Source organism: Galendromus occidentalis, unplaced genomic scaffold (genome assembly GCF_000255335.2).
Source record: "Galendromus occidentalis unplaced genomic scaffold, Mocc_1.1 scf7180000077538, whole genome shotgun sequence".
In the NCBI taxonomy this organism is placed as follows: Eukaryota; Metazoa; Arthropoda; class Arachnida; order Mesostigmata; family Phytoseiidae; genus Galendromus; species Galendromus occidentalis.
This window is the reverse complement of record NW_003805526.1, coordinates 299,414-313,152: the sequence shown is the minus strand read 5'-3', so window position 1 is coordinate 313,152 and position 13,739 is coordinate 299,414. Positions and strand designations below refer to the sequence as shown.

General features: G+C 51.7%; 1 protein-coding gene and 1 long non-coding RNA gene across 2 annotated transcripts in view; one reads left to right on the top strand and one right to left on the bottom strand.

Moving 5' to 3' along the window:
• The first annotated feature begins 1,895 nt into the window (after positions 1-1,895).
• Positions 1,896-7,120, top strand: LOC100901749 (uncharacterized). The gene is made up of 3 exons (XR_145723.2): positions 1,896-2,202; positions 5,466-5,649; positions 5,836-7,120. It is a non-coding gene; the product is annotated as an uncharacterized LOC100901749 (long non-coding RNA).
• A 734-nt stretch (positions 7,121-7,854) lies between these two features.
• The window catches only part of PlexB (plexin B), a 29,382-nt gene continuing 23,497 nt past the window's right edge, over positions 7,855-13,739 (bottom strand). Inside the window, exons 8-10 of the mRNA XM_029112928.1 lie at positions 10,025-11,739; positions 9,293-9,897; positions 7,855-9,150 (exon numbers count right to left, since the gene is read on the bottom strand). Of these exons, the coding sequence (XP_028968761.1) occupies positions 8,264-9,150; positions 9,293-9,897; positions 10,025-11,739 (3,207 nt within the window). The 3' untranslated portion in view covers positions 7,855-8,263. The remainder of the gene's footprint in view (positions 9,151-9,292; positions 9,898-10,024; positions 11,740-13,739) is intronic.

Sequence of the window (13,739 nt, the reverse complement as noted above, 5' to 3'; positions counted from 1 at the left end):
GCTCCCCTTTGCGTCTAGCCCACTCGTTCACTTTGAGTCTCCTGACCTAACTTTCGTCCGGGGGTAGTTTTCGCGTCGTAATCGTCGTCGATTCCACTCAGTCGCCAATGCAACGATGGGATGATTTGAATGCGAATATCAGCAGCTTTTTAGAACTGACTGACTCGAACTGACTTAATGATGTACATGCTGATCGCAAGAAAAATAAAATGCTCTCGTTATGTTGACGAGACTTGGAAAAGCACTTCTCATTCTTTCTCGAGTATGAATCATACGAACCAAATCGGCTCTAATCTCTCCCGGGGAGAATCTGAGGCGACCACGGAAAAACTATTTTCGATCATGATCGATCGTTTCTCATGCACAATCATTGATCACCATCCAAGGTAGAGTTTGATTAGTCGATGCATTCTTCGCCGGATCGGTGTTCGAAAGGCGGTCTTCGTTCGCAGCCCTGACGGAGCTTATATGATAAAATCCGACCCTCTAGATGGGTTGGCATCGGATGGCTCATGTTGGAGCCACATGAGGCCCGCTTCCGGGGTCGCGGTCGCACTCTGGAGCATCTTGAATATCGATCTCAACGCCTGGAGCAATTCTCTTCTTGGAAAAGATGGGGCTCTAGCGGCTGTCCAAGAGACAAAGAGCCTGCTCGAACAGGAAGCCTTACTGGCCCAACCGATCGAGGATGCGTCCCTGGCCATGGTCACCGAAGAATGAGACCCGGACCGGCACGTCCCGGACCGGCAAGCCCTAAGTTCCTCCGGCCGGGAACTGAGAGATCTGGAGACGCGCTGAAGTAAATTCGATAGGGACCTCTTGGCCGTGAATCCCGCATGCCGCAATTTCCTGCCCCAAATGAAAGGGAATCTCAACTCTCGCAGCGTTATGAAGGATCATACCTCGTCCCCGAAGCCAAGGACTTCCGGAATCTCGTGGAAGAGACGATAACATCGCGTCTCGTTTGAAAGATGAAAGCCAGCCCACGTGACGGGCTAGAAATGCCTCTGGAATGTCCCTCGAGTATGTGGTCCGATTCCCCCGGTTCACCTCGGATCGGCCCATCAAACGCTTGCCTGTCGGGACAGGTTTCACTCCATATTGTACGAGTGATCGATGTCTCTTAGCGAGCCTCAAGTCGGAGTCCGCCGACCAGGCTCTCATCTCATGAGTGACGGAGGCGTCACCTAGCGGCCGACTCGAACAGAGCGACCTACTGCTCAGCTTTTCACCATGTACAAAATTCGACCCGTTATCGGAGGGAGCGACACAACCCCGCATGTATTCGGGAAGCTCGAACGTTCGGTACACCTTCTCTTCCAAACTCGGCGTTGGCCTCACGATGTGCAAGTGTCGGTTCGAGCGTTTTCCGATTAGGGGTGCAATGACAGGGCGATGGGTCCGGCTTGAGACAGCGTTCGAATGAACTCCCGGCTGAGATTGACGCTGAGCCTCACCGATTACGCGCTCCGACTCCGAGAAAATATCCCCCCCCCCGTCCATGGGATGCTTGCCCTCGACTTCCCATTCGACTCAAGGTCTGCGGGCCTTCAGCTCCGGCGAAAGTCCGCGAGCCCAACCTGGAGCGAAGCCATATGTCGGATCAGACGATCAGCTGTGATCAAGTGATGCGGCTTTAGTCACGTAGGCACATAGCGGCGAGAATATCCCGGTCACAGCCATAGGGCCACGGCTAATGGGAGAGCAAGGTCATCTAGAAGGAAGCCTCCGTCGAGCGGGCCGGGGGCGATCCCCGCCGAATCGCGATCCTCGTACATATCATAGCAGCATGATGTTCTCTAAATTGATCCTAGTTCAAGAAGACGGACGGAAGAACCACCACCGGGCGAACGACTCCAGCGCCCTCTACAAACACGGATTTGCTGCGCACTTTCTCTACGCGAGTCTACGTAGACAGCGCCAGTAACGCGACCGGTTGGTAGACTTGTTGTTTTGCTGAGAGGGTCTCTTGTCGTTCCTTTTCCATCGCGTCGCCTCTCTGCCGGCTGCCCTGTTCAATAGTGAATGCCGTAGCGAGTAGCGGCCTCCTCAGCTAGCACGTCAGCCGGTCGCTCGGCTGCTTGCTTTGTCGGTCGGTCTCTTCGCCTTTCATTTAGTTCATCAGTATCGAAGCGAAAGTCCTGGAGACAGTATCTTGCTCAAAACGCTTGCGAGGCTCTTCTGTTCTTCGCCGAACTTACGGTGAGTCAGTGAGAGACTAATCCACGCCAAAGGATGGCGGTCGTTGGCTCGAGCACGAACCGCGTAAACAACCAGCAACTATCTATCCTAAGGGGATGGTTTCGCTCGGGAGAGGAATTCCGCGACGCTCTCCGAACCCCGACGAACGACTCGAACTCGGTGGGCCTGCGGAGAAAATCGCTGCCTTCGCGAGTGATATAGTTTTCTTGGAAGCGCAAAAAGTCGCCCGAGCTCCCTCGAACAGCTGATCCACTTTCAGCTGCTTCGACGAGTCACTGCTGCGGTGCACGCATTTATGACCGTCTATATAACGTCTTCGATTCATAAGCCGAACTCCGGCAAAATCGAAATCAGCGTTCTCGAGTGGAGAGCCTTGCGAGCGAAGCATTTACATGGAATAGCCGAGAATCTTCCATCCACTCCCAAGAGCTAAATATAGTTGCGGCGGTCAAAATCAACAAACTACGAGCCAACAAAGATCTCCGCTTCAGTCCCGAGGAGCTCAATGCGTATTGGTCCAGCCGGCGAACACGCGGACTTGTTGTCAAGTTTGAAAACTGCGCAGTTACGCAGCTGAGGGAGAGTTTGCTCGGCCAGAGCTGTCGTTTCGACGTCGAATGCAATTTCGATCGTTTCACGCGATGTGGGATTGTCCATGATAATATTGATTCCGGACGCCCTCGCGAGCTTCAAGGTGCGAGAAAGGTCTTTCACGGAGCCCATGGATCGTACGGCTTCCGTGGCTACGATGACAGGGCTTTCGTCTCACTCCGGATTAGTCCCTGCAAGAAGGTTCGGAAACGACGTCCTCACTCAGGCGTTTGGAATTTCACATTTTTTCGCGAATTCGCTCAACTTCTTGCCGCATTATTCGTCGAGTGATTGAGGGTTCAACAGGCCTTCCGTCAACAACTCGCTTGAAGGCCATCTTGAGAAGTATTTCGGGTGACTACGAATCCATGGCATTGAATCTGTGTGCCGCATTCAAGATGCGCGCGAGCGGCGTTTTGACTCATCCACTCTCTTACCTGTTCCCCTTATCGACCTGGAAGACGTTTTTCGTAGGGTGGTATCCGTTGTAAACACTATCATTCATCAGCAACCTTGAGACGCTACCTAGGTTGTGCCGGATTCTGAGTAAACAACTCCTCCGGAGTGATTACCACACAAGCCTATCCGAGACGTCTCAGGCTCGCTGTCAACGAACGGATCATCGTAGACGGTAGCGGGCGATTCCCGTTCGGTCACGCGGACAGGCAAAGGTTGCTGTCGCCGAAGTGTTTCTATGTCCGTCTGGCATACGCGTTCGCAGCTAGACGAATTGATGCTGCTCCACTTGTTGATAGCAGCGTGCAAAGATGATAGGTCGACTATCTTGCATTTCGTGGTCCTCTTGGCGCCAGTCAGCTCCGCCCATTGTGCGCCTTCTCGAAGCTCAAGCCTTAGCCGCTTGCAGTAGACCACGACAATGAGCTTCCGCTAAATAATTATTATGGTAATTAGTCGATCGAAGCCCTCCGATCCATGGTGGCTTCTCTGATATCTGTTCCGGAGACAGAATCTGATCGTGACCGCTCACGACGCCCCTCCGACTTAGGGGTCACGCGCGAGAGTGGATTACGCGGAACCCATCGTTTTCACAGCCGAAGGATGTGGGCGAACCGAAATTCAATCCTTTATCCAATCGGATCCCATATTCCTTGTTCTTCCACGTCTGTGTGATGCATACTCTCATGATAACGCGTTGACCCCATCATGCTCCCTCTATAGACAAATCTCCAATGAATCTTCTGAATTCGAATCCGCGCTTTCGCTGCGCTCGAGCATGGACATCATCGGATAGAGCCGCGAAGCTCACGGGACTGATCGCAGTCTCGTCGTCTGTTTATGTACCGAGAGGTCACGATAAGAAAGCGTGACGAGGAGGGTGGTCAACTTTATCTTCTCGCGGCGGGGGTCGATGAGAATCGATTCGAGAAAAACGCGCAGTTGCCCATTGAAGTTTCTATTCTAGCCTCCGCGTTATTTCGTGTCAGTGTGACGTACCGTCCACGCGTCTTAATTACGGGCCTTCGGTAACGTTTACGACGCATCTCACAGCGCTAAGCAGTAACCCGATCATTGAGTTGATCTCGCCTCCTCTTCTCAGGGCTCGAGATAGCTGATCCCTAAAGCGTACCAAACCTACGAGCGGCGCAGGTTAATTTTTGGCGTTGAGCCAGACGAAAACACGCGTTTCCTCAATAATTCGATCTTGCCTCCCGGCCCGTAAGAGTGACCTCGCAGAGAGCGTCGAGAGAGAGATTCTAGCGGCTGAAGCGACAAACACGAGGTGAGCAAACCGCTCCCCAGGAGCCTCCTCTTAAAGCTAACCCAACTGAACCCAATTGGGAGGTCTTGTTTCCAATTGAGAAGCGTGTCGCCCTCGCTTTCAGGAGAAAAACTCTGTCTACGGGGCGCGTTGTGCGCTCTCTGTCTCGCACCTACATTGAGCTCTTGAGGTCCGTATGTAAGCTTCTCCGAGCCGGTCGATCTTTGTCACAAGAACGTCGAGTCGACTCATTTACTCAGCCGGTCACACGCGCGTACGCTGCCTCGCTCTCAACAGGTTGTCTTCTGGGTTCTTGGGGAAGCCATCGTCGTCTGCAACGAGAGACCCTATTGCTCGAAGGCCGGCGGTCATAGTGCTCGTCGCTGATGCTGAAATGAGAATCGAGCGTACGTAGCTGTACTAAGCAAAAGTCAGAACACTCTTCATCATTTCAATCTTATCACGGTATCGGATTCATCCGCCGGAGGGTCAATGACCCTTCTGAGGCGGCATCGAAATGAGACAATGATGGAAGAGTGCACATCGCATGTACTGATTCGCGCTGTTTTCGTTCTCCAAGTCAAATGTTCATGTTCTCTCCGTGATTCAGAGGCTTCGTGACGTCGATCTGCTCTCATATCTGGATGCGGGAGTCTGTAGAAGTTGGAAGTCTGGACTCATCGGAGCTTCACGCCTTGGAAGTCCTTCATAATCGCGAGGAGACGCCTGTAGGGAATCGCAATGCAGACACTCGAAGGAAGAAGTTGCCACCGAATCTTATCGTCGGACGTTCTCTGCTTACCTATGCAAACGATAGTTCGTCATAGAGGGCTAAAATGCTCGGATTCATTTACGGAGATTCTTCCCCTGCTGGGATATTAGTTCCTGGGGGCTGGCGACTAGGAAAGCTCTTGTGATCTCATCGCTGACCGCTCATCCGTTCTCTTTCCAGGATCTCAGGGCGCAATTTTTCGACTGATAAGTCATCGATTACACTCTGGTATTTCAACGGAATTCCCTCAACATGTCGAACTCGAGCAAGAATGATACGCAAGGTGGGACAATCACTAACATGACGCGTCGACACTCAGCCGACGAAGTTGTCCGAGGTGGCTTCTTCATGCGAGGCTTAGCAGGTAATACTCGACAACACTCCCGAGAGACAATACTATTCATGGAATCAGTTCTCTAGAAATTTCGTTCTCGAATATGTATCGGGTCGTTGCTTTCAAAAACTCAGGATGAGCCTCCCCCACCTCCCTCGAATTATCCGGTATTGATCGACCTGTCGGAAACTCTCTTGAATGTAGACGTTCTTTCAGGCATGGGTTCACGAATCGGACGTGAGCGCACCGTCTCCGAAGTTGTACATGAGACCCATGAGTCCACACCGCCGACGGAATCATCGCAGAAAGAGAGGAGAATCTCGGTCATGTCGCTTTGTCCAATATAAATTCAAGAGATGCAAGAACATTCCGAGTTGATGAGAAACGGGTAGGAGAACCAGAGAGCTCCGGACAGGAGGTCGGACTCGGATCATGTGATGCCCGCTGCCTCTCCACGAGGTCTATGCGAAAATCGACCGCGTTCGGCTAGCGTCCGAGATGGCTTCCGTGAAGTCAAGCTCATCGCCTTCCGATACACATTTATGCTTATCTGTGTAAGCTCCGTATTCAAGAGGACGGATGATTATATTTTTTCCTCAAAACTATATGTATGAATCGTTGAATGTTATACCACCCGCGTGGCGCCGGGGCTCTTCGACGACTGCTCTCGGAAGCCGCTTACACATCGATCACAAACACACAATCAACCAAACAGGTATACTCCTGGACACACACACAAGACGCTCCCCCAAAGCAAAGCCCTGTATCCGACCGCGAAAATTCCAGCTGTGGATTAGGGATGTTCGGAATGCGGTCGATCCCCGCCATTGGTATCCCGGTATTGACTGAAGAACAATTCTAGCATCGGATGCTCCTTCTTTTGAGAAATTGTGGAAAGCGAGGGTGATACTCGCGAAACCGTTGTCGAAGCAGCTAGTCGATTTTTTTTCTTATTCAGCCATTTGTCTTCCGGGGCGAGCGCGTGAGTTCTTGTGTGTGCTGCTCGTCTGTGAACTCGCTTCTGCGTTCGATGTTTTAAACAGAGACGCACTACACAATAGGTAGAAGAGACAGATGCTGAGCATGTTAACGGAAGCTCCCGGAACGAGCTTCCAGAGACCGTCGACTGAAGATCGGAAAGCTTGTGGTCGAACACTTTTGTTCTGTTCTTTCCCTCGTGCGGGCCAACATGTTGAGTGGGGCGCGAGGGACTGAGTCGATCGTCGTCGATAGATATCCGGTGTGAGTTAACGATACATAGATTCGTTCTACGTCTTCGTGCTCGAGCGACTTTCGGGATCGGCGTCCCTGAACGGTCAGCATGTAATGTGAATAAGACAACTGTGTAACTAATGATGGATATCTTGTAATTATGGATGGACACTCTTTCAAAGATATCACGCAGGACCGAGAAAGAGAACAGTCATTTTCACGGTACTCTGAACAGATTGTGGTAAGGACGTTGAGGTAATAAAGTCGGTACTCGTGTACCATGAAACAATCAGTTTTCTCTGCTGCGCTCGTTGATAGCCAAACTTCTAGTCGGGTGGTTCCGTTCATAAGACACATTCGTAGACGGTGCCCGGCCTATGAGGACTCTCGTCCCAGCATCCCCGAGATGGCACGGGAATCGAAAATTTCCATCCCGTGAATTCGTTCATGATCGTGGTCATGGTCCTAGATCATTGTCTCCGCACTCGGAGAGTCATCGGGCGGAACAAAGCGCGGGAGCCGCGTTACTCGATGGGGTTCTCTCCGAATAGAAAACTCTCAGAATTACTCCCTGCAGACTTCCTTTTATTTTACACTATTAAGTTAGAATCTTTACAAGTTCATTTCGCAAAAATTCAAATATCTCTTCCAGGCCACCTGTCCCTGACACGCTCATTTGATAATCATTCTCTTCCTATCTGCCATGATTTCCAACTGCATCACGTCGTTCTCGAAACAAGTTTCTACACATCTCGAGATCTGTATCTTTTCTCTGTACAAATTATTCATTTACAGGCGCGTGATATCCAACCAGCCGGCTCGGAAGTCATAACCACCCAACGAGCCGAATGCCATTGGATCGCCGCGGCGTCCGGCGAGCGGAACATTTATCCATTCAGAGTTCTTGGTGTTCCTTCTGTGTGAAAAAGTGATGGGTCCTATGTTGTTTCTGCGACAGATCACCTCCTACGCGATTGCGCTCTCTGGATTACACTCACGCAGTTCCGCACAGCTTTCGACACCGTCGGAATTTCTCGGATTGCTCTCTTTTTTCCGATATACAAATTTTCTTCCCTCCATCCCTGAATAAATTACACATCCTTACAAACTCTAACTCGTCTCTCTTACAATAGTGACTTGGTGGGCCTGAGCCCTGAGGCACACCTTATGCCACAGGAAGCCTGGAATGGCCTAGAATGGCGTAGAAAGCAACATACTCATTCACTCTCACACACACATAATAAAGCTTTGCCAAACTGCTCTCGGGAAAGAGACGTTAGGCACCCTGCTTTCCGGAGGGAGATGGCCCCCTGATTCTGTTCGTGACAACTCGTCGACCCAACTTGACAACCTTACTAATATTTACAGAGAGCGAACTCTTATGTACAAATACATGGACCGGCTTGATCGGATCTGGGTTTGCCTAAAGTTCTCAACACACTGACGTGGGCTGGCCCTCCATCGTGCACGCGACGTTGTGCAATTTGTGGGCGAGGTGCATGTTCCGACATTGCGGATCACTGTCCAGTGAGAGCAGCACGTGGTCACGGTACTTGGCCGCGTACACGTACAACTCCTTGACGGCGATGTTGGCGTCGAATTCGCCGCCGTATTGCAGGCTGAGCTGCTGCAGATGGACGCAAAGATCCTGATCGGTGACAGTGGGCATCATGGCCAAGCAGTGGTAGAAGTCGCAAACCTTCTTTCGGTATCGAGGTATATCTTTCGCGAACAGCAGTTTGTTCGACGGAGAATCCTTGCCGAGTCGATGCTCGGTCAAAGAGCACGAATCCATGAGAGTTTGCGCGATCACAGAAAGACAGCTGTCAACGACGGGCGTCTTGTTGACATCCAAAATGAAGTCGGGATTTTTGATGAAGTTCACCCAGAATCGAAGAGGTAGACAATTACTCTTCCACGCGTGCGGTACTTCGGGATCGGTGATACCGTGCAGCATCGATGCTTCGTCCAGAAGATCGAACAGCCATTTGATAGCAGGTGGCAGCGCCTCGTTCGCCGACAGGATGGTGGTGAAGAAGTCATCGACGTACTTCTGAATTGTTCCTTTCGTGGACAATAGTCTCGTGAGGAAAATTTCTGGTATGGCTTTCGTGTAAGCCTGGTCGTTCTTCTTGTCGTCGTCGTTTTTAATCAGATGCCAGTACTTGAGCCCGTTCTCGACGTCCGAATGCGCCGACGAAGAAGTGTGGCTACCTCCGTGAGTGGATTTTATGGTGGCGTAGACGTTCTGCATCGTGTTGTGTTGGTTGTTGGCTAGCACCAGTGTCGACATCGAGTTTAGTGTCAGGTCCCCGGGGTCTGCAAACGATCTCAATTTCTTAGAATTTTCCCTTTCGAGCCAAAGGGAGGGGAAACAATTCTGATAATAATCATACTAGTTATTATTATAGAACAATCAAGATGGGAATGCATCCGAGATGCGACGCATAGCCGAACTTACAGGCATTGAAACTGTCGTTTTGCTTGCTGACGAGACTCATGATGGCGAAGTCCTTCACGCCGTAGTGGCGGAGGGTGTTCATGCGTCGCCATCCGTTGATGGTTTTCGTCGTGAGATCTTCGTCTTGAAGTATGAGGTGTCCACCTCGACCGTGACGCCATTCGAGGTCCACGTCCTGAACGTTTGGCCTCAACGAGTGCGCCGTGTTCTTGTACAGGGCGTCGAGGATCTTATGCTTGACCTGCGAGATGGTGTCGCAGTCGTTGACGCGGCAGACGAGTTTGTCGCCCTGCTCTTCCTGGACCACGTGAACAGTGACCGTCGCGTAGTCGACCTGTTCACGTAAAAGTCTAGCTTCGAAGAGCGAATACCGGGCGTCGTGGGTGACTGCGTCCACTGGTCCCTTCTCGACCTGATACTTGATTGCGCTGAAGAGCAGAAACAGTGAGGAGCCGGCGAAGTCCTTCAGGTAGTCATACATTGAGATGGCCAGCCAATTAGTCAACATCTTTTCCACCACTGATTCCGTTCTACGCAGCATCAACTGAGGATGTTTCGATGAAGTCGACCTCTCGATCAGCTGAAGTAACAGTGTACGCAGGATACTGGAATCGAATAAAGGTCTCCGTGAGTATTCATAGTCAATTGCTTCACTCTTGTCAAAGGGGTAAGCAGAGAGGACAACACGAGTGGGGAAACGTAACGACAAGATGAAGGAAAATCGTCACTTACTCTGTGCCGTATTCGAGCTTGTTCATGAAGATCACCATGAGAAGAGAAGCCACGTTGACTCTGTCACGGATTGTGAAACTGGCCTGGTTCTCCAACGTGTTGATGAAATTGATGAGGAAGCTCTTGTTGAAAAGCAGCTGATGGAACTGCGTCATTGCCACTTCGTAGTTGTTGTAGTAGCCGTTGTTCGAGAGTTTGTTGTCTCGCAACAGAGGATGGTCGAACACTCCGGGGAAGAACACTTTCATCACATACGCCCGATGGTCGAGTGTTGGCACTCCCATCGCGTACAGATCGTTCGTGAGATCTGTCATGTCGGTCTGGAGCTCGGCGAACGCCTGCTTGCATTCGATGCGTACGGATTTCTCGAGATCGTCCATCTGCAGTTGAATACGTTTGTATTCTCTCTCGGCCTGAGTGGACTTGTGTCTCAGGAGAACGATGATGAACAGCGACACGACCGTTAGAAGAATTCCGACGGCGGCGATGGCGGCAACCGCCTCGCTAGGCAGATCGCCTCGTTTCGAGAATTCGTAACGAAGGTATCCGATCACATAGAGAAGATTGGGTCCGATGCGAACGGTTACGAGCGGCAGGTCGTTGCGGCTCTCCTTGCCATGCCAATAATTGCTGTAGGCTTGCGGTTGCTCGGTCGGAGGTAAGCAAACGAGTTGGTTGTTGGCCACCGAGGTGATGTTGCAGCGTTCATCGCCGATGTGAACCGAAATCTCGTTGTCTTCGCGAAGTCCGTGGCGGATGTTCATGCCCTCGATGACGAGAGACTCGCCTTTGTACAATTTCACGTGACCGGCGTTGTCGAACGGATAGAAAAAGGGATCGGGAACGTACACCATCTCGGAGATTAGCTCGGGAAAGTTTCTCGGCAGGTCTCGCACGCTGGATACGTTGTCCATGAGGAAGCCTATTTTGAAGCGCCACTCATCGAGTAGAGCTTCCGACTCGATGCCCCTACGAGCGGCGGGTCGAGCCACGAAAATCTCTGAATTCACTGGCGGTGATGAGCAGTACATGATTGAACTACTTTCGACTTCGCAAGACGTTTCGTTAATAATGTTATCGTTTGAGAAGACGGCGATTTTCGGCGCGATGATCGCATCGAAATTACTTCCTGTCACTCGAATGCGGCGACCACCCGACACGAAGCTCTTCTTGGGCGTGATATCGATTATCTTCGGGTCGTTCACGTAGATGAACGGGTACCGTAGCAGTCTGGTCGAGTTGTCGATTTTCAACGTGAGCGTAGACACGTTATACGGAATTTCGGACCGTGTCGTCGTGCACGAGATCTGCGAATTCGAGGCGAGGGTCTTGTCAACGATGCACGGCTGATTGTCCAGGTACACTTCGACGTTTGATCCGATATTGAGGTTCTGTCCCGAGATGTACAATCGGGTTCCGCCCGATTGCGGGCCCATTTTTGGATTGACTTCGTCCAGGGTGATTTCCTTGTAGGAGAACTTCTCTTTCGCTGAACTTAATCCCGCCCGGTTTCCAACGTGTACTTCCGCTGTAATGGCGCCGTCGGCGGGTCCGGTTATGCAGGACACCTTGACAGAGACCGAGTAGTCGACGACACGGCACGGTACGCCTCCCACCGTAATTTTGTCTTCGATTTCCTCTCTCGAAGTTCCTAGGTTACTTCCTTCGATTGTTATCAGGGTTCCTCCTTGGATTGGTCCGCTGAGCGGATGGATCTGCGGAGGAAAAGAAACGATTTTTAGCAAAGTGTCCCTCGGCTCCTTTGGATGCGACACAACCCCTCCCCCTCCCTTCGACCGGAAAACAGATCTCATAGCCGAATTTCATGGAGGTTCTACGCTATCCCCTCCGTGATTCAATCAACGGAGATTCTGGTGTCCTCAGAGCGACTGAACCGCTTGGCGAATTCATCTGAACGCCGCTCTTTTGCACATCGCTCCGCTAATTGAAAGTTTGGAAGGCGCTTCCGCGGGAATGCCTACGTTCGCTCTCGTTCCATTCTTTCATCAATCCTTTCGTCCGACCTTCTATCAATCTATTTAGCGGCATTCCCGTTCACTTGGATCGCTCATCAATCTGTCCACCGCGGTGTCCATCAATGTACTCATCTGCCGGTTCGCCTATCGAGACGTTCATTTGGCTGAAGTCATCTCGGCATCAGGTTATGTAATTAACCCACAGCGGCCGGCGATGGCTTACACGGAGGTGATAGCGGCGGTGGTGTCGGGCGACGACGACGACGACGACACAGACCAACAATAGCCTCGAATCAAACCTGTCTAATAGTTGTTCAGCAATTTTGCAAGTTGACTGCCAAGCGAGCAGTCGACCGAGGGCTCGGTAGTGACCGAGCTGGCCCGGCTGTGCGACGACGCACCGGCGAGCGGTAGACCGGCCGGGTGTCCGGGCATCGAGTTGGCTCGTTGTTCGTCCTGCACCGAATAAACACGACCGGCCTCCGTTGGATTAATCTGCTTGGTTGAGTCTCCTGGGAAGGCGACTTACAGAGCCGAAATGGCCGAATTGTGATTAAAGCTTATTGGCCAGGCATCGCAATACGCGCCGGGCTTATATGCAGAGGCCGTGCACATATGTCACGTTCTCGGTCCCTTCTCGTCCTGCCGGCTCGTGCAGACGAACACGCCAAGAATATCCTGCGCTGCACGTCGTCTAGACCATATCTATCTGCATATAGCCACATCCGATTTCTGACCGAGCCGGCCCGACTGGGAATGTCGTGGCCTGAAATAATCCATTGGCATCGGCTCTTGTCCCGCTCGCTCACTCATTTACTCCTTTCATTCAGTTCCTTGTGCCACCGACCCGCTGTTGGTCAGCTCCGGGGCGAAAACGCCGCGCTAGCCGAGCGCCCGCATGCACGAAATTCAATTTGACTGGCACGAGGGAAACAAAGAGATGCCTCAGTTCGGGAAGCCAACTTGAAATCTCGTTGAATACTTGAACAGGAGAAAGATGAGGCTGGAGAGACAGGGCCCCCGCCGATTGAACAGTTTCACCGAGAGCGGCACGGCAGCCTCCTCCTGGAGCAACAGCTGTTCAATTATTCTCAGAGCAAGGTCGTCGGTGGGTCGCGTCCCGCTTCTCCGCGAGGATGTCCGCTCGCTCGGTAGGACAAGTCTAGGAAGGAAACCGTCTGGTGGGGGTCGTTTCAAAGAGGACGACGACGCAAGAATCCATCCGATCAAAGAAGTTGAATTATCAGTTACTCAGTCAGACAGTCAGTCAGTCAGTTGCTCTGTCAAACAGAGCCGCTGACTCGGAAAATTATTCTGCCAGGAGAACCCTCAGCTAGTCTGGCCTATAGTTTCGTAGAGTTTTCACACAATGAAAACGTGCTACTCTCGGAGGATCGACGCGTCAGACCCGAACGACGGTGCTCTGAGTTCGGAGCGTTCTTACGCAGAGGACATTTCGAGGAGTTTTTGAATCGAGCGAGCGAGGAAGGGAGGGAAGGAAGGAAAAAGAGTATCCAAATAATGACGGGCGGCACACTGTCGCTCCGACCGGCTCGAGGCACGAGGGGCTGGAAGAGACCCGCGAGATAAATTACATCGATTTCCATTAGTCCCGAAGCTTTAATTGAAAATGGACCCATGGCCACGTCGGTCGGTCGTCTCGTACAGATGGTTCGGACACCTGAACACGGAGTGACTCGGAGATTTTTTTCGGCGAACCTCGACCCATTCGTAGCTTC